Source organism: Pristiophorus japonicus, chromosome 16 (genome assembly GCF_044704955.1).
Source record: "Pristiophorus japonicus isolate sPriJap1 chromosome 16, sPriJap1.hap1, whole genome shotgun sequence".
Taxonomy (NCBI): Eukaryota; Metazoa; Chordata; class Chondrichthyes; family Pristiophoridae; genus Pristiophorus; species Pristiophorus japonicus.
In genome coordinates, this window is record NC_091992.1 from 79,372,131 (window position 1) to 79,399,911 (window position 27,781).

The window sequence follows — 27,781 nt, forward strand, 5'->3', positions numbered from 1 at the left end:
CTGCTCTTCTTCAAAATAGTACCGAGGGATCTGTGAAGTGGGACTTGAAGTCACAACCCTCTGACTCAGAGGTGAGAGTGCCACAAACTGAGCCATGGCTGACACTTATGGAATAGTTAATGGGGAGGAGGGGTCACAGGTTCACTGTCACGATGGAGTCCAGCTAGATTACCAAAAGAGAAGGGTCATGATCTCATGTACATTTAAAAACAAATTGCGATTAAGTCTTACCGTAATAAATGAAATTCTTTTCACTTCTTCTAAAGAGGATCCCTGTTGCACGTGACGATACCACGGTGGCTCCCCGCTTTATCAGCTCTTTAACCAAAGGAACATTTTCGTTGGCCACAGCAATGTGCAGGGCCGTTTTCCCTACCCAACAAAATTATTTGCAGTCAATTCCTGTCGATCAGTACCATTCTCTTGCCTGCACCCCATATATCACCAGCTAAACAGTTCCCCAAACCTCCCTCACTGCCCACCCCCATCCACCACTCACTGCCCCTCCACCATCCCCTCACTCACTGCCCCTCCCCCATCCACCACTCACTGCCCATTGCCCATTCCCCACTCACTGCCCCTCCCCCATCCCCCACTCACTGCCCCTCCCCCATCCCCCACTCTGTCCATTGCCCATCCCCCACTCACTGCCCCTCCCCATCCCCCACTCACTGTCCATTGCCCATCCCCCACTCACTGCCCCTCCCCATCCCCCATTCACTGCCCATCACCCATCCCCCACTCACTGCCCCTCCCCATCCCCCACTCACTGCCCCTCCCCCACTCACTGCCCCTCCCCCATCCCCCACTCACTGCCCCTCCCCCACTCACTGCCCCTCCCCCATCCCCCACTCACTGCCCCTCCCCCATCCCCCACTCACTGCCCCTCCCCATCCCCCACTCACTGTCCATTGCCCATCCCCCGTACCCCACTCACTGTCCATCGCCCATCCCCCACTCACTGCCCCTCCCCCATCCCCCACTCACTGCCCATCGCCCATCCCCCACTCACTGCCCCTCCCCAATCCCCCACTCACTGCCCCCCCATCCCCCACTCACTGCCCATCGCCCATCCCCCACTCACTGCCCCTCCCCCATCCCCCACTCACTGCCCCTCCCCCATCCCCCACTCACTGCCCATCGCCCATCCCCCACTCACTGCCCCACCCCATCCACCACTCACTGCCCCTTCCCCCATCCCCCACTCACTGCCCCTCCCCATCCACCACACTGCCCACCCACAATCCCCCACTCACTGCCCCTCCCCCATCCCCCACTCACTGCCCCTCCCCCGTCCCCCACTCACTGCCAATTGCCCATCCCCCACCCCTCCCCATCCCCTCACTCACTGTCCCTCCCCCATCCCCCACTCACTGCCCCTCCCCCATCCCCTCACTCACTGCCCCTCCCCCCTCCCCTCACTCACTGCCCCTCCCCCCATCTCCTCACTCACTGCCCTTCCCCATCCCCTCACTCACTGCCCCTCCCCATCCCCCACTCACTGCCCCTCCCCCATCCCCTCACTCACTGCCCCTCCCCATCCCCTCACTCACTGCCCCTCCCCCCTCCCCTCACTCACTGCCCCTCCCCACCCCCTCACTCACTGCCCCTCCCCCATCCCCTCACTCACTGTCCCTTCCCATCCCCCACTCACTGCCCCTCCCCCCATCCCCTCACTCACTGCCCCTCCCCTCACTCACTGCCCCTCCCCTCACTCACTGCCCCTCCCCACCCCCTCACTCACTGCCCCTCCCCCATCCCCTCACTCACTGCCCTTCCCCCCACCCCCCACTCACTGTCCACCCCCCATGCCTCAATCAATAACCATCTCCCATATCTGAACCATTACTCAACACTACACCTCATCAATCTTAACCTATGCAAATACATTAATCACCACCCGCCCTACTACATCACTCACCCCCATCCCATTCTTGGTTAACAGGGAACAAGAGAAATGAATGAAGCAGTGAATACTACCTTCATACAGCTCCGAGGTGGCCGGTACATTGACGAGCTCTGGCACTTCTTCAAGGAGCACTGTCGCAACCTCATAATTACCATACAATGCTGCTAGGTGCAATGCTGTCTCACCCATCACTCCTGCCAGGAAATAATGCCGGACAATTACACAAAGTAGTGCTTCAACTCATTTACTGAAGTTTGCTTTAAGCTGGAGTTGCCAACATTCCAGGATTGTGCTGGAGTCTCCTGGAATGAAAAATCAATCTCCTGGATACTGCTGTGAGCAAACCCGAGTGAAAAATCATAGCCTGGGATGGGCTAAAAAAATATTTTAAAAATGTTCTTTGCACACTTTTGTATATTAGTTATTGAAGTACTAGAGATGGGGAAACAGGCTGTTTGATCGGGTGGGGCAGTTGAGGTTGGCAGTCATGTGATGAAACCTCCAGGAATATGTCCAACGAGAGTTGATAACCCATCCTTCAAACAATGATCACCTCCCAGTGCTACACCACCCCTCACCATCAGTGTTTCATTCCTAACCCTGCATCAGGTGTGGTTAACCATCATTCACTGAAAGTGTGCAGTGAGTATGAAGCTATTATCAATGAGGCTCATCAAGTACTAGGATGCTCCTCAAGGTCATTTAATGATCCACTAAAAGAAGCCAGTTTCACGTCAATGGATCATTTGGAATATTAGGAGCAATGTACAAGCCTCTGCTCCCAGTGTGGAGATAGGGCCTCACCGCTGTACAATAACAACAACTTGCATTTATATAGTGCCTTTAATGTAGTAAAATATCCCAAGGTGTTTCACAGGAACGTCATCAGACAAAAAAAATTGACATTGAGCCAAAGAAACATCGAAACATAGAAAATAGGTGCAGGAGTAGGCCATTCGGTCCTTCGAGCCTGCACCACCATTCAATATGATCATGGCTGATCATGCAACTTCAGTACCCCACTCCTGCTTTCTCTCCATACCCCTTGATGCCTTTAGCTGTAAGGGCCACATCTAACTCCCTTTTGAATATATCTAACGAACTGGCATCAACAACTTTCTGTGTAGAGAATTCCACAGGTTCACAATTCTCTGAGTGAAGAAGTTTCTTCTCATCTCGGTCCTAAATGGCTTACCCCTTATCCTTTGACCCCTTGTTCTGGACTTCCCCAACATCGGGAACATTCTTCCTGCATCTAACCTGTCCATTCCCGACAGAATTTTATATGTTTCTATGAGATCCCCTCTCATTCTTCTAAATTCCAGTGAATATAAGCCTAGTCGATCCAGTCTTTCTTCATATGTCAGTCTTGCCATCCCGGGAATCAGTCCGGTGAACCTTCGTTGCACTCCCTCATTAGAGCTGCGGAACACCAAAGGGCAGAAAATGTTAGTGGGAGTTGTGTACAGACCACCAAACAATAGTAGGAAGGTTGGGGATGGCATCAAACAGGAAATTAGGGACGCGTGCAATAAGGGTACAGCGGTTATCATGGGTGACTTTAATTTACATATTGATTGGGCTAACCAAACTGGTAGCAATACTGTGGAGGAGGAGTTCCTGGAGTATATGAGGGATGGCTTTCTAGACCAATATGTCGAGAAACCAACGAGAGAGCAGGCCATTCTAGACTGGGTCTCGTATAACGAGAGAGGATTAATTAGCAATCTGGTCATGTGGGGCCCCTTGAGAAAGAGTGACCATAAGATGGTAGAATTCTTCATTAAGATGGAGAGTGACACAGTTAATTCAGAGACTAGGACCCTGAACTTAAAGAAAGGAAACTTCGACGGTATGAGATGTGAATAGGCTAGGATAGACTGGAGAATGATACTTAAAGGGTTGACGGTGGATAGGCAACGACAGATATTTCAAGATCACATGGATGATCTACAACAATTGTATATCCCTGTGTGTCATAAGAATAAAAAAGGGAAGGTGGCACAACCGTGGCTAACAAGGGAAATTAGGGATAGTGTTAAATCCAAGGAAGAGGCATATAAATTGGCCAGAAAAAGCAGCAAACCTGAGGACTGGGAGAAATTTAGAATTCAGCAGAGGAGGATTAAGGGTTAAATTAGGAGGGGGAAAATAGAGTATGAGAGGAAGCTTGCAGGGAACATAAAAACTGACTGCAAAAGCTTCTATAGATATGTGAAGAAAAAAAGATTAGTGAAGACTAATATAGGTCCCTTGCAGTCAGAATCAGGTGAATTCATAATGGGGAACAAGGAAATGGCAGACCAATTGAATAAATTCTGTCATCACTAAGGAAGACACGAATAACCTCCCAAAAATACTAGGGGACCGAGGGCCGAGCGAGACGGGGGAACTGAGGGAAATCCTTATTAGTCAGGAAATTGTGTTAGGGAAATTAATGGGATTGTAGACCAATAAATCCCAGGGCCTGATAGTCTGCATCCCAGAGTACTTAAGGAAGTGGTCCTAGAAATAGTAGATGCATTGGTCGTCATTTTCCAACAGTCTATAGACTCTGGATCAGTATCTATGGATTGGAGGGTAGCTAATGTAACCCTACTTTTTAAAAAAAGGAGGGAGAGAGAAAACAGGGAATTATAGACCGGTTAGCCTGACATCGGTGGTGGGGAAAATCTGGAATCAATTATTAAAGATGAAATAGCAGCACATTTGGAAAGCAGTGACAGGACAGTCCAAGTCAACATGGATTTATGAAAGGGAAATCTAGCTTGACAAATCTTCTAGAGTTTTTTTGAGGATGTAACTAGTAGAGCGGAGGAGGGAGAACCAGTGGATGTGGTGCATTTGGACTTTCAAAAGGCTTTTGACAAGGTCCCACACAAGAGATTAGTGTGCAAAATTAAGGCACATCGTATTGAGGGTATTGACGTGGATAGAGAACTGGTTGGCAGACAAGAAGCAAGGAGCGGGAATAAACAGGTCCTTTTCAGAATGGGGTGCCGCAGGGCTCAGTGCTTGGACCCCAGCTATTTACAATATACATTAATGATTTAGACGAAGGAATTGAATGTAATATCTCCAAGTTTGCAGATGACACTGAGCTGGGTGGCAGTGCGAGCTGCGAGGAGGATGTTAAGAGGCTGCAGGAGGACTTGGACAGGTTAGGTGAGTGGGCAAATGCATGGCAGATGCAGTATAATGTGAATAAATGTGAGGTTATCCACTTTGGTGGCAAAAACAGGAAGGCACGTTATTATCTGAATGGTGACAGATTAGTAAAAGGGGAGGTGCAACGAGACCTGGGTGTCATGGTACATCAATCATTGAAGGTAGACATGCAGGTACAGCAGGCAGTAAAGAAAGCAAATGGCATGCTGGCCTTCATAGCGAGGGGATTTGAGTATAGGAGCAGGGAGGTCTTACTGCAGTTGTACAGGGCCTTGGTGAGACCACACCTTGAGTATTGTGTGCAGTTTTGGTCTCCTAATCTGAGGAAGGATGTGCTTGCTATTGAGGGAGTGCAGCGAAGGTTCACCACATTGATTTCCGGGATGGCAGGACTGACATATGAGGAAAGACTGGATCGGCTAGGCTTATACTCATTATAATTAAGAAGAATGAGAGGGTATCTCATAGAAACTTAGAAAATTCTGAGTTATGCATAGAACATAAAGTTCGTTGGACATATTCAAAAGGGAGTTACGGCTAAAGGAATCAGGGGGTATGGAGAGAAGGCTGGGGTGGGGTACTGAGGTTGCATGATCAGCCATGATCATATTGAATGGTGGTGCAGGCTCGAAGGGCTGAATGGCCTGCTCCTGCATCTATTTTCTATGTTTCTATGTTTAAAAGCAAGAACGTCCTTCCTCAGATTAGGAGACCAAAACTGTACACAATATACAAAGGTGTGGCCTCACCAAGGCCCTGTACAACTGCAGTAAGACTTCCCTGCTCCTATACTCAAATCCTCTCGCTATGAAGGCCAACATGCCATTTGCCTTCTTCATCGCCAGCTGTACCTGCATGCCAACTTTCAATGACTGATGTACCATGACACCCAGGTCTCGTTGCACCTCCCCTTTTCCTAATCTGTCACCATTCAGATAATATTCTGCCTTCCTGTTTTTGCCCCCAAAGTGGATAACCTCACATTTATCCAGATTATACTGCATCTGCCATGCATTTACCCACTCACCTAACCTGTCCAAGTCATCCTGCAGTCTCTTAGCATCCTCCTCACAGCTCATACTGCCAGCCAGCTTAGTGTCAGCTGCAAACTTGGAGATATTACATTCAATTCCTTCGTCCAAATCATTAATGTATATTGTAAATAGCTGGGGTCCCAGCACTGAACCTTGCGGTACCCCACTGGTCACTGCCTGCCATTTATTCCTACTCTTTGTTTCTTGTCTGCCAACCAGTTATCTGTCCACGTCAATACATTACCCCCAATACCACGTGCTTTAATTTTGCACACTAATCTCTTGTGTGGGACCTTGTCAAAAGCCTTTTGAAATCCAAATACACCACATCCACTTGTTGTCCCTTGTCCACTCTACTAGTTACATCCTCAAAAAGGACAAAGAGTGTAAAAAAAATAAGCCTGAAGGCTCTGTGTCTCAATGCGAGGAGTATTTGTAATAAAGTGAATGAATTAACGGACAGCTGTTAACGGATATGATGTAATTGGGATTACGGAAACATGGCTCCAGGGTGACCAAGGCTGGAACTCAAAATCCAGGGGTATTCAATATTCAGGAAGGATAGACAGAAAGGAAAAAGAGGTGGGGTAGCGTTGCTGGTTAAAGAGGAGATTAACACAATAGTAAGGGAGGACATTAGCTTGAATGGTGTGGAATCTGTATGGGTAGAACTGCGGAACACCAAAGGAGGCATGTTAACAGGTGACCAATAGCTTGATCGAAGAGGTAGGTTTTAAGGAGCATCTTAAAGGAGGAGAGGCAGAGAGGTTTCAGAAAGGAATTGCAGAGCTTTGGGCCCTGGCCGCTGAGCTAATTCTACGACCGGAACGTCTGTCTAATGATATTCCACAATGGGAGCAAAGTCTTCCAGAGTAACACTTCAAATCTCTGACCCTCGAGTTACTGGTCCTATTTCCACATCCGTAGCATTGCCCTGACTCAGCTCATCTGCTGCTGAAACCCTCATCCATGTCTTTGTTACCTCTAGATTTGACTACGCCAACACACTTCTGGCTGGCCTCCCACATTCTACCCTACATAAACTTGAGGTCATCCAAAACTCGGCAGCCTGTGTCCTAACTCCCGCCAAGTCCCACTCAACCATCACCCCTGTGCTCGCCGACCTACACTGGCTCCTGGTTAAGCAACGCCTCGATTTCAAAGATATCGTCCTTGTTTACAAATCCCTCCATGGCCTCGCCCCTCCCTATCTCTGTAATCTCCTTCAGCCTCACAACCCCCCAAATTATCTACGCTCCTCAAATTCTGCCCTCTTGAGCATCCTTGATTATAACTGCTCAACCATCGGTGGCCGTGCCTTCTGTTGCCTCGGCCCCAAGCTCTGGAACTCCCTCCCTAACCCTCTCCGCCTCTCTACCTCTCTTTCCTCCTTCAAGACGCTCCTTAAAACCTACCTCTTTCACCAAGCTTTTGGTCACCTGCACTAATTTCATTATGTGGCTCGGTGTCAAATTTTTTTTTGTCTTATAACACAGCTGTGAAGTGCCCTTGGACGTTTTACTACATTAAAGGCGCTATATAAATACACGTTATTGTGGTTCTTCTTCTGACTGAGAGTGTAACAATCCCTTGTTACAGCCCTCTGAACACACTGTTAAAAAAAGCTCTGTGGTAAGATAAAGAGCAGTCTTAGGACAATATGGTAAATGCCAAGCCATTCAGTCCTTTTTTACCACATAAAATGCGGGATCTCACCTTTCTCAAAAGGGTCTACGGTGGGAGACCCGAGGAGTTTCTTGATGGCACTGACATCATTTGCTCTTGCAGCTGAAAACAGAGGTGTGTCCTTGATCCTGTGGGGAGAGAATCCCAAAGAGCAGAGTGAGGGCATTGATGTTGGTTGAAGGATGTCAACAAGTAAGGATATTGATTGTCACACCGTTGCACCAATCTGGATGAGGGTCACTCGACCATCCATCTTGTAGCTCTCCAGACTTTGTTTTCGGGCGGGTGAGTGATCCCCTCATAGAATCTTGCAGCACAGAAGGCCATTTGGCCCATCGTGTCTGTGCTGGCTCCCTGTAAGAGCGATCCAATTAGTCCCACTCCCCCGCTCTCCCCCTGTAGCCCTGCATATTTATCCAATTCCCCTGCGAAAGTTACTACTGAATCTGCTTCCTCGCCCTTTCAGGCAGCGCATTCCAGATCACAATTCGCTGTGTAAAAAAAATTCACCTCATTTCCCCCTGCTTCTTTTGCCAATTATCTTCAATCCGTGTCCTCTGGTTACCAATGGAAACAGTTTCTCACTATTTACTCCATCAAAACCTCTCATAATTTTGAACATCTCCATTAAATCCTGTGCAAGATTTGATGAAGGCTTTAAATGCGGCAGCCAATTTGCGCACAAGCAAGGTCCCACAAACAGCAATCTGATTATGACCACCAGATAATCTGTTTTTGTTATGTTGATTGAGAGAGAAATACTGGTCCCAGGACACCGGGGATAACTCCCCTGCTCTTCTTCGAAATAGTGCCATGGGATCTTTTACGTCCACCTGAGAGGGCAGGTGGGGTCTCGGTTTAACGTCTCATCCGAAAGAATCTCTCAGCACACAAGCGCTAGCAATGTTCATAAATTAACTGGAACTATGTTTGCGAGCAGAAATGTACAGGGCAGAAACCACGAGTCTGCAACTGCCAGCAGGCCTCAGGTGACCTAGATGACACAGAGTTCACAACAAAGGATGAATGCAAGGCAATTCACACCTTGTTGGCATTGTGGAGGCTTCCAGTCAGCCTATTCATGCCACTTCAAAGGGTATGTTTGCAAGAGCTGTGGAACAATGGGGCACCTCCAACCAGTTTGCAGACGAGCTGCAAGCTCTGCAAAACCTGCTAACCACCATGTGCAGAGGAAGATTGGTCCATGGTGGATCAAAGCAATTTCAAGCCTCAGAGAGAGGCAGATGCTGAAGTACACGGGGTGCACACATTATCGATGAAATGTCCACCTATAATGCTAAATGTAAAACTGAATGGCTTACCCGTAGCCATGGAACTGGACACTGGCGCTAGCCAATCCATCATGAGTAAAAAGATGTTTGAGAGACTGTGGTACAACAAGGCACTCAGACCAGCCCTGAGCCCCATCCATACGAAACTGAGAACGTACACCATAGAGCTCATCACTGTCCTGGGCAGCACCATGGTCAATGTCACCTACGAGGGCATAGTGCACGAACTGCCACTCTGGATTGTCCTGGGCGATGGCCCCACACTTCTTGGAAGGAGCTGGCTGGGCAAAATCCGCTAGAACTGGGATGACACCCGAGCGCTATCACATGTCGATGAGGCCTCATGTACCCAGTTGTACAAATTTCCTTCCCTTTTTGAGCCAGGCATTGGAAACTTTTCCGGGGCAAAGGTGCGGATCCACTTGGTCCCAGAGGCACGACCCATTCATCACAAGGCGCGAGCGGTACCTCACATGATGAGGGGGAGAGTGGAAATCGAGCTGGACAGGCTGCAACGCGAGGGCATCATCTCCCCAGTGGAATTCAGCGAGTGGGCCAGCCCGATTGTTCCAGTACTCAAAAGTGATGGCACGGTCAGGATTTGCGGCAATTATAAAGTAACTATTAATCGTTTCTCGCTACAGGACCAATACCCGCTAGCAAAGGCAGATGACCTATTTGCGACACTGGCAGGAGGCAAGACATTCACCAAGCTCGACCTGACTTTGGCCTACATGACGCAGGAGCTGGAGGGGTCTTCGAAGGGCCTCACCTGCATCAACACGCACAAGGGACTGTTCATCTACAACAGATGCCCGTTTGGAATTCGGTCAGCTGCAGCGATCTTCCAAAGAAACATGGAGAGCCTACTCAAGTCGGTACCACGAACGTTGGTTTTTCAGGACGACATATTGGTCACGGGTCGGGACACCATCGAACACCTACAAAGCCTGGAGGAGGTCCTCCAGTGACTGGATCGCGTAGGGCTGCAGCTGAAGAGGTCGAAATGCGTCTTCATCGCAACAGAAGTGGAATTTTTGGGGAGAAAGATTGCGGCGGACGGCATTTGGCCCACAGACGCCAAGACAGAGGCTATCAGAAACGCGCCCAGGCCACAGAACGTCACGGAGCTGCGGTCATTCCTGGGACTCCTCAACTATTTTGGTAACTTCCTACCGGGGTTAAGCATCCTCTTAGAGCCCTACATGTGATATTGCATAAAGGTGAGAACTGGGTATGGGGGAAAAAAAACAAGTAATTGCTTTTGAGAAAGCCAGAAACATTTTATGATCCAACAAGCTGCTTGTATTGTATAACCCGTGTAAAAGATTTGTGCTAGCATGTGATGCGTTATCGTACGGAGTCGGGTGTGTATTACAACAAGCTAACATTGCGGGGAAGTTGCAACCTGTCGCCTATGCCTCCAGGAGCTTGTCTGAAGCCGAGAGGGCCTACAGCATGATTGAGAAAGAGACATTAGCGTGTGTGTTCGGGGTAAAGAAAATGCATGAGTACCTGTTTGGCCTCAAATTTGAGCTGGAAACCTATCACAAGCCCCTCATATCCCTGTTCGCTGAAAACAAGGGGATAAATACTAATGCCTCAGCCCGCATACAAAGGTGCGCACTCAAGCTATCAGCATAAAACTATACCATCCACCACAGGCCAGGCACCGAGAACTGTGCGGATGCTTTCAGTCGGCTACCATTGCCCACCATGGGGGTGGTAATGGCGCAGCCTGCAAACTTGTTGATGGTGGCGCAGCCCGCAGACTTGTTGATGGTCATGGAAGCGTTTGAAAATGATAAATCACCTGTCACGGCCCGCCAGATTAGGACTTGGACCAGCCAAGATCCTCTGCTGTCCCTAGTAAAAAAACTGTGTACTGTATGGGAGCTGGGCCAGCATCCCCGTTGAAATGCAAGAGCCAATCAAGCCATTCCAGCAGCGAAAGGACGAGCTGTCCATTCAGGCAGACTGCCTGTTGTGGGGTAACCGCGTAGTGCTACCCAAAAAGGGCAGGGAGACATTCATCTCGGATCTCCACAGCACACACCCAGGTATAGGAATGATGAAAGCGATAGCCAGATCCCACGTGTTCTGGCCCGTTATCGACTCTGACTTAAAGTCCTGTGTACTGCAATGCAGCGTGTGTGCTCAGTTGAGCAACGCACCCAGAGAGGCACCACTAAGTTTGTGGTCCAGGCCCTCCAGACCATGGTCGAGGATCCATGTCGACTATGCAGGCCCGTTTCTCGATAAAATGTTCCTGGTGGTGGTGGATGCTTTTCAAAATGGATTGAATGTGAAATAATGTCAGGAAGCACCGCCACCGCCACCATTGAAAGCCTACGGGCCATGTTTACCACCCACGGCCTGCCTGACATACTGGTCAGTGACAACAGGCCATGTTTCACCAGTGCCGAATTTAAAGAATTCATGACCCGCAATGGGATCAAACATGTCACCTCGGCCCCGTTTAAACCAGCCTCCAATGGGCAGGCGGAGCGGGCAGTATAAACAATCAAACAGAGCCTTAAACGAGTCACAGAAGGCTCACTCCAAACCCGCCTGTCCCGAGTACTGCTCAGCTACCACACGAGACCCCACTCGCTCACAGGGGTGCCCCCGGCTGAGCTACTCATGAAAAGGACACTTAAAACCAGACTCTCGCTGGTTCACCCCAAACTGCATGATCAGGTAGAGAGCAGGCGGCAGCAACAAAATGTAAACGATGGTCGCGTCACTGTGTCACGGGAAATTGATCTGAATGACCCTGTATATGTGCTAAACTATGGACATGGTCCCAAGTGGATCGCGGGCACGGTGATAGCTAAAGAAGGGAGTAGGGTGTTTGTAGTCAAACTAGACAATGGACAAATTTGCAGAAAGCACCTGGACCAAACGAGGCTGCGGTTCACAGTCTGCCCTGAACAACCCACAGCAGACACCACCTTTTTCGAGCCCACAACACACACCCAAATGATCAACGACACCACCCCGGACCAGAAAATTTAACCCATCACACCCAACATCCCAGCAAGACCAGACTCACCCAGCAGCCCTGCAGGGCCAACAACACGCCAGCCCAGCGAGGGCACAGCCAACACACCAGAACAGACATTTGTAACGAGGCGGTCCACCAGAGAAAGAAAGGCTCCCGACCGCCTCACCTTGTAAATAGTTTTCACTTTGACTTTGGGGGGAGTGATGTTGTGTATCTGTAAAGCATGCACTCCCATGTTCCACCACCAGGGAGCGCAACCCCTGAAGTCCCAAGAGATCCCAGCATCCCTTGGGAGCAGTGTATATGAGCCAGCCCCTAAGGCCTGTTCCTCATCTGGAGTGTCTTATTAAAGACTAATATCACTGTTACTTTAACCTCCCTGTGTGCAGTCTCATCTGTATTAGGAACACAATACTGCCAACTCAGAGGCGAGGGTGCTACCACTGAGCGCTTTGGGGCATCCTGAGGTCGTGAAAAACGCTATATAAATGCAAGTCTTTCTTCTCTCTTTTAGATAGATAGACAGACAGACCCGATTGAGGCCAATAGATAAATAGATGACATTAAAATGGAGTTAACCGTAGAAAATGCAGTGCAAGACTTTCCAGAATGTTTGGCCTGAGGCTACTTCTTTTCAGCCAGTCACCAGGATTTGTCAAAGCGGTGAGCACAGTTACACTCACCCTCTCGTGGTACACAGGTAACAAGTGCTTGCTGATACCGTTCCCATCCTTCCCCCGCACACCATCCATGGACAGATAAGATATGCAGCAGATTTCCTCCACATTGTGATCAGGCCCTAAGGAGATCGGTTGTGTCGGAGCCAACATGTTCATTCTAACCTCCTGGTTCTACTATTCTATTAAGTAAAATACAGGTTAAAAGCTGCATAAGGCACACCAAGGGTATTTGAAAAGATTTTATATCACGCTTTTCACAACCTGAGGACTTCCCAAAGTGCTTACAGCCAATGAAGTATTTTTGGAGTGTAGTCACTGTTGTAATGTGGGAAACACAGCAGCCAATTTGTGCACAGCAAGCTCCACAAACAGCAATTTGGTAATGACCCGATAATCTGTTTTTTTGTTATGTTGGTTGAGGGATAAATATTAGCCAGGACACCGGGGAGAGCTCCCCTGCTCTTCTTCAAACTAGCACCATGAGATCTTTTACATCCACCTGAGAGAGCAGGCGGAGCCTTGGTTTAACGTCTCAGCCGAAAGACGGCACCTCCGACAGTGCAGCACTCCCTCAGCACTGCATTGGAGTGTCAGTACAGATTTTTGTGTGCTCAAATACCTGCAATGGGACTTAAACCCACAACCTTCTAATTCAGAGGCGAGAGTGCTACACACTGAGCCACAGCTGACAGCTAAACCAACCCACTGTCTGATTTACCTTCCCTTAAAACATCTGACATTCAATCCATTCAACACACAGCATGAATCCAAGGTTCCAAAACAAATGGTCCAAGACTGGCAGTAGCGAATTAACCTCCCGTCACACGCCCCCCGTCACACGCCCTCCCGTCACACGCCCCCACCCGTCACACACACTCCCGTCACACGCCCCCCCTCCCGTCACACGCACTCCCGTCACATGCCCACCCGTCACACGCCCCCACCCGTCACACGCACTCCCATCACACGCCCTCCCGTCACACGCCCCCCCCGTCACACGCCCCCACCGTCACACGCCCTCCCGTCACACGCCCCCACCCGTCACACGCCCGCCCGATATTCCCTTCCATTGACTTCGATGGTCATTCAATAAGATGACGCAGTGAGTAGCTGAGCCAATGAGAAACAGGGCAGGGTCCCCGAGCTGAATCCCAAACCATTGCTGAATTAACATTTATACAGCAGCCTTCCCGACCTCAGCACTCAATGCCTTTCAGCCAGGGCCCAAAGCAAGCGCTCGAATCGGAACTCCTACACGGCAGGCGATCCCCAGGTGGGCAGAGGAAATATTACAAGGACACCCTAAAAGCCTCCCTGATAAAGTGCAACACACCCACTGACACCTGGGAGTCCCTGACCAAAGACCACCCGAAGTGGAGGAAGTGCATCCGGGAGGGCGCTGAGCACCTTGAGTCTCATCGCCGAGAGAATGCAGAAATCAAGCGCAGGCAGCGGAAAGAGCGTGTGGCAAACCTGTCCCACCCTCCCCTTCCCTCAACGACTATCTGTTCGACCTGCGACAGGGACTGTGGTTCCCGTATTGGACTGTTCAGCCACCTAAGGACTTATGTTTGGAGTGGAAGAAGATTCTGAGGGACTGCCTATGATGATGATTTTAGTTACGGAAAGGGGAAATGCACCACCTAGGGACACCTGCTGGGAGTGCAGGTGTGCGAACGGCAGGATCAGACGCCAATGCTGCGGCCAACGGTCCATTCGTCGCACGTGAGCCCGGGGGCTATTGAACTGCAGTGTGCATCGCGGCCTCCCTTCACTCACTCAGTGCCCGCCCTTGCCCATTGTCCAGCGGGTGGTGTGGGTACCAGTTGGAAGTGTGGACCCTGGGTGATTTTCTTTCCCCCTTTCCGAGCCCAGGGAATCGCCCCAGCCACCTCCTTCCCCCACCTGGGAGGGTTCTGTTGGACAGAACGACACGGTCTCTGCGCCTCACCTCTTGTGCTGCAGCATGTGCAGCTCGTCGACCCTCTCCGCCCACGCGATCCTGGGCTCGAGTCTGGATGTCAGCTCACTGACCCAGCCGGACACCGACCATCTCCCGCTTCCCGACAGCGAGCCCAGCATCATTCGCTCGTCCGCCTCCAGCTCTTGTTTTTGTGTCTCTGGTCCGGGGGGCAAGATTGGCTGTCGAGAGGCGCACAGAAGAGCGCTCGCTCCCTCTCCTCGCGAAGCTGTCAGAGTCCTTTAAAGTCGTCCCGACCTCTTTGAAGTTGGTGAGTATTTGCCTGCTTCCCCCTCCGGCCCCACATACAGTCAGCTGGTGACCTGTACCGTAGTCACTTCGTGGTTTTAACCCTCTTCTGCCTGTTCAGCTCTTTCTTCCAGCAATGAAAAAAGCCAACAAAGAGTCTGCCCGCAGAGCACAGCACAGCACGGTGCTCGGGGAGAGGAGGCGGACACCTCTCTCTCTTTCCTTTGCTCCAGGGGCAGGGTTGTGAGAGCAGCCCCTTTAATACGACACCAAAGATCATATGTGGCACGACGGCTGACTTGAGACGGTCACTCCTCCTGGGGGCGTCGCCACGGCAGCCAGGAGAGATTTATTTATTTTTTCTCTTTTGGCAAACGGTTTGGTTGCAGAGTGATGGGTTGGCAGGGCAATAAGGGACAAGTGTAGATCCCAGGGGCTCTGCTGGAAAATAACAGATGGAGAGATTGCAAGACGCCTGACAGCAAAAACAAGCAAACGGTTGTGATGAATATTTTCATTTTATTGTGCACAATGTTTCCGTATCTGTGGGAATGTGGAACTCGGTGCCACAGGGAGTAGCTGAGGAAAATAACATCGATGTATTTAAGGGGAAGCTAGATAAACACATGAGGGAGAAAGGGATAAAAGGATACTCACACACTCCTGTCACTACAAGGCAGTCCCTCGTGTCGAGGGTGAAACTCTTCACACCAAAAAAGATGGGCTCACAGGTGTTACAATGAGTTACATCTTCAAGGGCAGAAGATGCCTGTGTGTGGATTTTTAACGTGTGGTGACCGTTGCACACCAGCCACCACACGGGCTTGACAGAGCTAGGTCTTGGTCCAGTGGCGATGATTGACCAAGACGACTTGAGACCTGCTCTGTGTGCCTCCTCTGGGCCCCGACCCCACCACTATTAAATGCCGCGCCGCCCCCCCGCTGGGCTCGACCTCCGCCCTCCGCTGGGCTCGACCTCCGCCCTCCGCTGGGCTCGACCTTCGCCCCCCGCTGGGCTCAACCTTCGCCCCCCCCGCTGGGCTCGACCTCCGCCCCCCGCTGGGCTCAACCTCCGCCCCCCGCTGGGCTCAACCTTCGCCCCCCCGCTGGGCTCAACTTCCGCCCCTTGCTGGGCTCGACCTCCACCGCTCCCCCCCCCCGCCAAGCTCGACCACCTCCCCTCGCTGGGCTCAAATGCCCCCCTCGCTGGGCTCAACCTGCGTCCCCCCACTGGGCTCAACCTCCGATGCCCCCCCCCCCCCCGCCAAGCTCGACCTCCGCCCCTCGCTGGGCTCAAATGCCCCCCTCGCTGGACTCGACCTCCACCCCTCACTGGGCTCGACTTCTGCCCCCTGCTGGACTCGAACTTCGCCTCTCACTGGGTTTGACCTCTGCACCTCGCTGCGCTCGACCTCCGTACTTGCTGGGCCCGGATCACTGGGTGATATGCTGATATGGTGAGATGGAGCAAGGTGGGAGGAAGCTCATGTGGCGCAAGATCACTGACATGGACCAGTTGGGCTGAATGGCCTGTTTCTGTGATGGATAGTCTATGGAATCCTCCCCTCCCATCCCCCAATCTACACCCCTCCCTTCCTCGCCTGGAGTCGCTAAGTCCCATTGGGGTACAGTTCCCTGGGCACTGCCAGCCCCCAGTACAGCTCTCCCTGTGCTCGCCTAGTCTGCCGAGGTGAGCCGAGCCTGGACTGGTCCTCACACGGCACTGAGTCCTCACTGAGCCACAGCTGTAAGAACTTTCGGGAAATACCTGTCAGCTGAAGAAGCCCCTGTGGTGGAGGGGTGTCTTGGATTGAACAGGAGTTCATGGCCCCTTGATCCGAACAGTGCGAGCATCAGCTCCACTCTGGCTCCAACAGGTTGAATTTATCCGATGCCCCGGACACCAGGGTTTTCCTTCATGATCCCATCTGAATTTGGCAGTAAAGCCAAGCATCGCGTGTCTGCCCCAAGCCGAATTTCCCCTCCCGCTCCCACTGGGCCTGTTGCCGGCTGCACCGCGCCCCCCTCCCCCCCCCCCATCGGGTGTACGTGCCCGTCAGAAAGTGCTCTCGGCCTCCTGTGCCACCTCCCTGCAGTCTGCCCTGCCTATCACTGCTCCCTGGGGCTGCCCAAGGCCAGGTGGGTCTGGGCTACCGGGGGTAATGGGATAGAGAGAGAGGGCACCATTGAAGGCTCCTCTCCCTCAATTTTGACCCAATGAGTCTCCCTTGGGGCCGAAAATGCCCACCGCTGGAAATGCAGCGCACCTACCCTGGTTCTGTTGGTTTTACCGCGCGGTGGATGCAGTGGCCTCTTGAGCGAAATTCCGCTCTTTGGCTTTTTTTTCTGGCAGACAGGAAGTTGTTCATAATGGGGGTGGATGTGCGGCGGTGAGCACCAGGAGCCACCCGTCCGTGGCCTTGAACCACCCCATCCTTCGCTCACCCCCACTCCCCCGCTCACCCCTCCGACAGTTCCCCCCTCCCCCCACCACTCCAACCCCCCTCCCCCCCCACTCCCCCCTCTATCCCACCCGCCGCTCCCCCCTCTCTCCCCCCCCATGGCTCCCCCACCAGCCGCTCCACCCTTCCCCTCCATGGCTTCGCCCCACTTGCGCCCCACCCCGCCCAACCCCCCGCCGCTCACCCCCTCACCCGCCACCCCCCCCCCACCAACTCCCAACCCAGCACAATGGGCCAAGTTCGCAGTGGAATCGGAGGAGCAGATTGAAATGCCCCCTGACAGTTATGAGGATGATCCAGCCCCAGGTCTCCGATCAATGGCGCAGTGGGGGAGAGGAGCACCACGCAAAGGACAGCCCCCTGCCCACTCCGCAATACCACTCTGCCACTCACAGTGACCCAATATTGATGAGCTAACCAGTGTTGTCAACACACTCCAGAACTAGGGGCCATAAATATAAGATAGACACGAATAAATCGAATAGGGAATTCAGGGAATAAATCGAATAGGGAATTCAGGAGTAACGTCTATACCCACAGAGTGGTTAGAATGTGGAACTCGCTACCCACAGGGAGTGGTTGAGGCGAATAGCGTAGAGGCAATTCAGGGGAAACTAGATAGGTACATGAGGGATAAAGGAATAGAAGGATATAGAAACATAGAAAGAAACATAGACATTTACAGCGCAGAAGGAGCCCATTTCGTTCTAACGTGTCCGCGTCGGCCGCCAAAGTGCCACAGGGCCCTCCGTCAACAGCTCCGAAGGTTACATATAAACCTATGAACAATGAACAATGGCGGAAAGGTAAAGAGCACCGAGCCCAACCAGTCCGCCTCACACAACTGCGACACTCCTTATACTGAAACATTCTACACTCCACCCCAACCGGAGCCATGTGATCTACTCAGAGAGACAAAAACCAGATAAACACCCTGGCCAATTAGGACTGCATTGTCCTCAAGGGGGATTATAACTGCACCCTCGAGGCGAGGGACCGCTCCGGTGCCCCGCAGAGCATGACGGCGATGGAGAAGTTGAGGGACCTGGTCGGGTCCTTCGACTTGGTGGACGTCTGGCGAAATCTCCATCCCGACTCCAGCGCCTTTACTTGGGTGAGGCCTGGAGTAGGATGGTCCAGAGTCGCCCACCTTTACGTGTCTCGGGCGTACGTTTCCTGCGTCCCGGCAGCTTCCATGCAGCCGGTGCCGTGTTCGGACCACCACCTGGTGTGGGCGGAGCTCGCTTCGCTCCGCGTGAGGACGGGGTCCGCGTACTGGCATTTTAACAACCAGCTGCTGGAGGACGTGCGGTTCCAGGACTCGTTCCGTCGTTTCTGGTCCGACTGGAGAAGGAAGCAGGGGGGCTTCCCCTCCTTGAGGCTATGGTGGGACGTGGGCAAGGCTCACGTCCGCGTCTTCTGTCAAGAGTACGCGAGGGGGTCGACCAAGAGGCGGGCGGCCAGGGTCAGGCACCTAAAAAAAGAGGTGCTCGACCTGGAGTCCCGTCTCGGTCAAGTCGTCGAGGACCCGGCCCTGCGGACGGTGTACGAAGCGAAGAAGGCCGCGCTGAAGGACCTGCAGCTCGTCGGGTCCCGAGGCGCGTTTGTGAGGCTGCAGATCCGGTTCCTGTGGGATCTGGACCGCGGCTCCCCCTTCTTCTGCTCGCTGGAAAAAAGACAGAGTGTCCGTAAGCAGCTCTTGACGCTGCTGGCCGACGACGGCTCTCTCGTCTCGAATCGGGAGGGCGTCAACAACAGGGCCCATGAATATTACAGGGCTCTGTTCTCTCCGGAGCTGTCCAGCGAGGAAGCGCGTAGAGTTTTGTGGGAGGACCTGCCGAAGGTCAGCCCGGAGAGCGCCGAAAATCTGGAAGCTCTGCTAAGCCTGGCGGAGCTGACCGGTGCCCTCGACCGGCTCTCGAGGGGAAAAGCCCCGGGGCTGGACGGGCTGACCGTGGAGTTCCACAGGGCATTCTGGGACGTCCTGGGGAGCGACTACGCGCGGGTCCTGGGGGAAAGTCTGGCGACCGGGGAGATGCCCCTCTCTTGGCGCAGGGCAGTCATCGTCCTGCTGCCTAAGAAGGGCGATCTCCGCCCCCTTAAGAACTGGCGCCCGGTCTCCCTCCTCAGCACGGACTACAAAATCTTCGCCAGGGCGATGTCTGCTCGTCTTGGTGCCGTGCTGGACCACATGATCCACCCCGACCAGTCCTACACGGTCCCGGGCAGGACAATCCACGATAACATCCATCTGGTCCGGGACCTCATCCATCATTCCCAGGAGGCTGGTCTGTCGGTCGCCTTCCTATCTCTCGACCAAGAGAAGGCGTTCGACAGGGTGGATCACGACTATCTGTTCGGAACTCTGCGCGCTTTCGGGTTCGGGACGCATTTCGTCGCCCGGATCCGACTTTTGTACGCCGCCGCGGAGTGTCTGATAAAGGTTAACGGGTCCTTGACGGCGCCCCTTCGCTTTGGGAGAGGGGTGCGCCAGGGATGCCCCATGTCCGGCCAGTTATATGCCATCTGCGTGGAGCCTTTCCTGCGCCTCCTGCGGACGAGGTTGACGGGACTGGCTCTGCAAGGGCCGGGCGTGGAGGTCGTCCTCTCGGCTTACGCCGATGACGTGCTCCTCGCGGTAGAGGATCCCGCTGACCTGCGGAGGATGCGAGAGTGCCAGGAGATTTACTCAGCAGCATCCTCTGCCAGGATCAACTGGGAGAAATGTTCCGGACTCCTGGTGGGTCAGTGGCGGGTGGACTCCCTGCCGGAGGAGCTCAGGCCTTTTGCCTGGAGCACGACCCATCTCCTCTATCTGGGAGTCTACCTTAGCCCCGACGAGGAAGCCTGGCCGGAGAACTGGCAAGAGCTGGAGGCCAAGGTCGCCGCTCGCCTAGGGCGCTGGACAGGACTGCTCCGAGTGCTGTCCTACAGGGGTCGAGTGCTAGTCATAAACCAGCTGGTGGCCGCCATGTTGTGGTACCGGCTGGTCACTTTGACCCCTCCCCCTGCGTTTGTCACCAAGATACAGAAGAAGCTGGTGGACTTCTTCTGGAACAACAGGAAGCACTGGGTCTCTGCCGCGGTCTTGAGTCTCCCGCTTGGGGAGGGCGGTCAGTCGTTGGTGTGCGTCAGCACCCAGCTCGCGACTTTCCGTCTTCAGACCCTGCAGAGATACCTTTACGTTGAGCCCCCTCCTAGGTGGCGTGCTCTGGCGACGTATTTCTTCCGCTAGCAGCACGGCCTCAACTACGACACGCAGCTCCTGTTTGTGAGCATGTGGGGCGTCAGGACCGCCGTCCAGGAGCTGCCTGTCTTTTACAAGGAACTCATCAGGGTCTGGAACAAAGTCTCCACCAAGCGCAGCTCTCCACTGGCTGGAGTGGCGGCTGTCCTGCAGGAGCCGCTGCTCGGGAATCCGTACCTCCATGACCGAGGTTTTAGGTGGCGGTCGGACGAGAGGGCTGTGGCTGGTGAGGTGACCAGGGTCAGGAACCTGCCCGATGGCGGAGGAGCGGGCTGGATGGCGCCAGACACGCTGGCGCGGCGCCTAAATTCCACCAACGTCCGCCGCGCGGCCGATGCCATCGAGTCGCTAAAAACAGCTCTGGGCCCCGACTCCGTTAGGTGTGTCGAGGAGGCTCAAGCACGTGGGGAAATCCCGTCCGAACTGACCCACGTCCGGATGGAATTCCTCATCGGCGCCAAACCCCGGAATCTCCCTCGGGAGCCGGCGCCTCACAACTTGAGCCGCCTCGAGGAAATCCCCTCCGTGCCTTTCAGTTCCGCGCGGAGGGGTTTCCTGTACGGGCTGCTCCCGCACACTCTCAACTTTGCCATCCTCGCCTGCCATCCGGACACGCCATGGCGTACCATCTTGCCGTCCGGAGGAGGCGGGGGTCCCCGATGGAGGGCACTCTACGCGGGAGTCCTCCCACTATTTATCGGGGACTTGGCCTGGAGGGTGGTGCACGGAGCAGTGCCGTGCAATAAATTTTTAAGCCGGTTCACGGGCTCCCAGGCCGCCTGCAATTTCTGCGGTCTGGAAGAGTCCGTGTTCCATGTTTTTATTGAATGCACGAGGTTGCAGCCCCTGTTTTATTATTTAAAGGGGCTGCTCCTGAAATTCTGGCTGCACTTCAGTCCCACACTCCTGATCTTTGGGCACCCTGTGCGGAGGGGAGAGGGTAGGTCCGAGGGCCTCCTCGTAGGACTGCTCCTGGGCACGGCCAAGGGTGCCATCAGCCGGTCCAGGCAGCGGGCGGTCGAGGGGGTCGTTCAACCTGACTGCCTGCCTCTCTTCCGTGCGTACATCCGGTCCAGGGTGTGCTTGGAGATGGAGCACGCGGTGTCCACCGGTACGCTCGCGGCCTTCCGCGAGAGGTGGGCATCGGAGGGACTGGAGTGCATCATCACGCCCGGCAACCAAATTTTAATTTGATTTTATGCTTTAAAGTTGAGTTTGTTTTAATTGCCGGTGTTTTTAGTGTCCCCCTCCCCTTTTATAGGGGGCACTTGGAGAAAAAAATATGATTTTAGTGCCCAAAAAAACTTTAAAAAAAACAAAAACACAAAAAAAAACACAAAAAAAAGGGCCTTGGAAATGTTTTGGTGTGCCCGGGGGGGGCACACTTTAATGATTTAATGTTTTAGTTTCCTCCCAAAAGAGTTCTGTGGACAAGCACTCCAAGGTCCCTTTGTTCATCTACACTTTTAAGTGGCCTACCGCTTAATGTGTATACCCTTTCCTTATTAGCCCTCCCAAAGTGCATCGCCTCACACTTCTCTGAATTAAATTTCATTTGCCACTGCTCTGCCCACCTGATCAGTCGATTGATATCCTCCTGCAGTCCATGTCTTTCCTCTTCATTCTCAACAACACAGCAAATTTTAGTGTCATCTGCAAACTTTTTAATCATACTCCCTATATTCAAATCTAGATCATTGATGTGTACCACAAAAAGCAAGGGACCCAGTACTGAGCCCTGCGGAACCCGCGTGGAAACATCCTTCCAGTCACAAAAACATTCATCAACCATTACCCTTTGCTTCCTACCTCTACGCCAATTTTGGATCCAACTTGCCACTTTGCCCTGGATCCCATGGGCTTTAACCTTCATGACTAGTCTACCATGTGGGACCTTATCAAAAGCTTTGCTAAAGTCTATACACACTACATCGTACGCACTACCCTCATTGACCCTCTTCGTTACCTCCTCAAAAAATTCAATCAGGTTAGTCAAACATGATCTTCCCTTAACAAATCCGTGCTGGCTGTCTCTAATTTATCCTTGCCTTTCCAAATGTAGATTTATCCTACCTTTCACGATTTTTTCCAATAATTTTCCCACCGCTGAGGTTAGGCTGACAGGCCCGTAATTACTTGGCCTATCCCTTTCTCACTTCTTAAACAAGGGTACCACATTAGCAATCCTCCAGTCCTCTGGCCCCATTCCCAAATCCAAAGAGGACTGGAAAATGATGGTCAAGGCCTCTGCTATTTCCTCTTTTACTTCGCTCAACAGCCTGGGATGCATTTCATCTAGGCCTGGGGACTTATCTACTTTCAAAGCTGCTAAACCCCTTAATACCTCCTCTCTCAGTATGTTTATTCCATCCAGAATATCACACTCCTCCTCGATAGCCGTATCTGCATTGCCCCTTTCCTTTGTGAAAACAGACGCAAAGTATTCGTTAAGAACTACCAACATCTTCCGCCTCCACACACAGATTACCCTCATGATCTCTAATAGACCCTGGCCTTTCTTTAGTTATCCTCTTGCTCTTAATATATTTATAGAACATCATTGGGTTTTCCTTAATTTTACTGGCCAAGAATTTTTCATGCTCTTTCTTAGCATTCCTAATATCCTTTTTAATTTTACCTCTTAACTTTCTATATTCCTCCAAAAATTTTACAATTTTTAGCCGTCAGTATATGACATAAGCTTCCCTTTTTTTCATTATCCTCTCCTGTAAGTCCCCAGACATCCAGGGGGCTCTAGAATTGTTATTCCCGCCCTTTTTCTTTAAGGGCACATGTTTGGCCTGAGCCCTCCGGATCTCCTCCTTGAATGCCTCCCACTGTTCCGACACTGATTTACCCACAAGTAGCTGTTTCCACTCCACTGTGGCCAAATCACTCCTCAACTTAGCAAAGTTAGCTTTTCCCCAATTTGGGACTTTTATTCCTGGTCTATCCTTGTCCTTATCCATAACCAACTTGAATCTGACTGAATTATGGTCACTGGCACCCAAGTGCTCTCCCACTAATACCCCTTCAACCTGCCCAGCTTCATTCCCCAAAACTAAATCCAAGAGCGCCCCCTCATGTTGGGCTTGTTACATACTGACTAAAAAAGTTCTCTTGAATGCATTTCAAGAATTCCACACCCTCTATACCCTTCACATTAAATTATTTCCAATCAATATTAGGATAGTGAAAATCCCTTACTATTACTGCCCCATGGTTTTTGGACTTCACAGCAATTTGCCGATATATTTGCTCCTTTTTCTCCCTCCCACTGTTTGGGGGTCTACAATACATGCCCAGCAATGTGATATGCTGATAGGATTCGATGAAGTCGGGTGGGAGGAGGCTCGTGTGCAGCATAAACATCGGGATAGACCAGTTGGGTCAAATGGCCTGTTTCTGTGCTGTACATTCTAAGTAATTTGCTGGCATGAGGCCTAGGTGTCACCTTTATTTATCCAGAAATCATCACCCCCCCGCCACCATCACTTCAAACACTGTCCACTACCCACCCCCCCCCCCCACTCTGCCCATCCCCCACTCCATCACGAGGTGAGCAAATCCTTAAGGCTGCAGTACTGAGGGAGTGTCTCATTGTCAAAGGTGCTAACCTTGGATGAAATGCCAGACAAAAGTCCCACCTGCTTGTTGCAGTTTGCTCAGGTGGGTGTTAAACGTCCCACGGCAACAGGGACTTCTCCTGATGAGCCAGCGCTCGGCAACATTCCTCTCCCAATGAGAAACAGGTTAACTGCTCATTGATGTGATTGTTGTTTGTAGGATGTTGGTCGTGCAGACTAGCTGCTGTGTTTACCTAACAATGTCTGAAGCACTTTGAAACGTCTTAAATTCAATCTAATAAATTCCATTTCTTTCTTTCAAATCTGCTGCTGGTACAGTACTGTGCTTCCTTTCATTGCCAGAAGAGGGCAATGTAGGGGTTCCTCCTCGATCACTTGTTATGATACAACAGTACCACCTGTTGGAGGGAGATTGCACTACATGAAACCATTTCATGGCCCAAAGCAAGCGCTCTACACAGACCTCCGAAACGCAGGCGAGCCCCAGGTGTGCAGAGAAAACGCTTCAAGGACACTCAAAGCCTCCTTGATAAAATGCAACAGCCCCACCAACTGCTGGGAATCCCTGGCCCACGACTGCCCAAAATGGAGGAAGAGCATCCGGGAGGGTGCTGAGCACCTTGAGTCCCATCGCTGAGAGCATGCAGAAGCCAAGTGCAGACAGCAAAAGGAGCGTGCAGCAACCCAGGCTCCCCGACCACCCTTTCCTTCAACCAATGTCTGTCCCACCTGTGACAGAGACTGTAATTCCCCTATTGGACTGTACAGTCACCTGAGAACTCACTTTTAGAGTGGAAGCAAGTCTTCCTCGACTCTGAGGGACTGCCTGTGATGATGATGCACTACATGGAAACCATTTCCCACCTTGACCTACATTTAGGTTTGGTGTGGGGTGATTTTAACCCAGGCCTAAACATAGCAGTAGAAGCCTGGAGATGGTGTAGATTAACTTACTGCCCTGTTTTTGCTGGTACTGAACTCCAGCCTCTGCCATCTTGGTAGGGGCCTTTAAGTGGGCAGCTGGGGTTCTCGTCTGTTTCAATGTGTGAAGGCATTTATCCAAGAGCACGATTACAATTTTGAGCTACAGATGGGCATGGTCATCTTTGATTATTGTGGGGCCAGAAGGAGGAGGATAAATACTCCAGCCCACTGCCACTGGGTCACACTCTCTTGCCTCTGGGTCAGAAGGTTGTGGGTTCAAGTCCCACTCCAGGGACTTGAGCACAAAAACCTACGCTGACACTCCAGTGCAGTACTGAGGGAGTGCTGCACTGTCGGAGGTGCTGCCTTTCAGATGAGACATTAAACCGAGGCCCTGTCTGCTCTCTCGGGCGGAACTTAAAGATCCCATGGCACTATTTCGAAAAAGAGCAGGAGAGTTATCTCCAGTGTCCTGCCCAATATTTATCCCTCAATCAACATAACAGAAACAGATTATCTGGTCATTATCACATTGCTGTGTGTGGGAGCTTGCTGTGCGCAAATTGGCTGCCGCATTTCCCACATTACAACTGTGACTACACTCCAAAAGTACTTCATTGGATGTAAAGCACTTTGAGACGTTCAGGGGTCGTGAAAGGCGCTATATAAATGCAATTATTTATTTCTTTCATTTGTCTAGCCCCTGCCTCATCATGGACAGGCGACCAGCTCCAATCGGCCATGAGGGGTTTAAACATGAGGATGAGAAAATGATGAGTGAGCAGGACTTGGTGTGGGAGAGGATATGGACAGCATTTGAGTTTTGGATGAGCTGAAGTTTATGGAAGGCGGGAGGCCAGCCAGGAGAGCATGGATGAAGGTTTCGGCAGAAGAGGCAGGACTGGAGGTGGCCGATACCACGGAATGAGAAGTAGGCCGCTTTTGTGATGGAGAGGATTTGAGGTCGGAAGCTCAGCTTGGGGTCAAATAGGGCAGCGAGGTTGCGAATAGTGTGGTTCAGCCTGAGATAGTGGCCGGCGAAGACAATGGCTTTGGTCTTCCCAATGTTTAACTGGAGGAAAATCGCAGCTCATCCAAGTTTGGATGTTGGCCAAGCAGCGTGACAACACAAAGGTAGAGGAAAGATCAAGAGAGGTGATGTGAGGTCGAGCCGGGTGTTGTCAGTGTCGGTGTGGAAGCTGACTTTGTGTTTGTCAATGATCTTGCTAAATTATCCAGACTGAGATAATTAGATTTTAAGGGTACGGGCATCAAGTGATTCAGAAGAAAGGCAGGTAAATGAAGTTGGGCTACAGATAAGCCAAGTTCTAACTGAATGGCAAAACAGGCTCGTGGAGCCAAGAGGCCTAGTCCGCTGTTGCTAAGGGATAGCATGTAGATGAGAAAGAGAAGGGGTCAAAGGTAGATCCTCGGGGAGTCAAGAGGTAACGGGGGGGTGGGGGGGGCGGTGCGAGAAGAGAAGACATTGTTGGAAATGCTTTGGCTACGATCGGATCGGTAAAGGTGGAACCAAGTGAATGTACCTACCCCCCACTCCCAACCCCACTCCCACTCCACCCTCCACTCCCAACCCCACTCCCACTCCACCCACTTGTCTGCCAACCCTCCACTCTGACAACTCCTCCACCCGCCCATTCCGCCCAGCGGATTAGCAATAAATATTAACCTTTGGCTCAGGGCCATGCAGCACTTAACAAACACGCCTCAGTCACTTGCACTTTCCCAGGGTAGTGAGTTCAAGCTCTCCTCTCGATCCTGAGCACATCATCAAGGCTGCAGTACTGAGGGTGTGTCTCATTTTCAGAGGTGCTGACCTTGGATGAGATGCCAGACAAAAGTCCCACCTGCTTGTTGCAGTTTGCTCAGGTGGGTGTTAAACGTCCCACGGCAACAGGGACTTCTCCTGATGAGCCAGCGCTCGGCAACATTCCTCTCCCAATGAGAAACAGGTTAACTGCTCATTGATGTGATTGTTGTTTGTAGGATGTTGGTCGTGCAAACTAGCTGCTGTATTTACCTAACAATGTCTGAAGCACTTTGAAACGTCTTAAATTCAATCTAATAAATTCAATTTCTTTCTTTCAAATCTGCTGCTGGTACAGTACTGTGCTTCCTTTCATTGCCAGAAGAGGGCAATGTAGGGGTTTCCTCCGATCACTTGTTATGATACAACAGTGCCACCTGTTGGAGGGAGATTGCACTACATGAAACCATTTCATGGCCCAAAGCAAACGCTCTATGCGGACCTTCGACACGGCAGGCGAGCCCCAGGTGGGCAGAGGAAACGCTTCAAGGACACTCTCAAAGTGCAACATCCCCACTGACTCCTGGGAATCCCTGGCCCATGGCTGCCCAAAATGAAGGAAGAGCATCCAGGAGGGCGCTGAGCACCTCGAGTCTCATCGCCGAGAGCATGCAGAAGCCAAGCGCAGGCAGTGGAAGGAGTGTGCGGCAAACCAGACTCCCCAACCACCCTTTCCTTCAATCACTGTCTGTCCCACCTGTGACAGAGGCTGTAGGTCCCACATTGGACTCCTCGGTCACCTGAGAACTCA

General features: G+C 51.9%; 1 protein-coding gene across 1 annotated transcript in view; it reads right to left on the reverse strand.

Annotated features, from left to right (window-relative positions):
* LOC139227086 (transient receptor potential cation channel subfamily V member 6-like) overlaps window positions 1–14,858 on the reverse strand; it is a 67,791-nt gene extending 52,933 nt beyond the window's left edge. The window contains exons 1-4 of the mRNA XM_070858164.1: window positions 14,728–14,858; window positions 7,828–7,925; window positions 1,981–2,103; window positions 232–372 (exon numbers count right to left, since the gene is read on the reverse strand). Of these exons, the coding sequence (XP_070714265.1) occupies window positions 232–372; window positions 1,981–2,103; window positions 7,828–7,925; window positions 14,728–14,858 (493 nt within the window). The remainder of the gene's footprint in view (window positions 1–231; window positions 373–1,980; window positions 2,104–7,827; window positions 7,926–14,727) is intronic.
* Window positions 14,859–27,781: the final 12,923 nt, after the last annotated feature.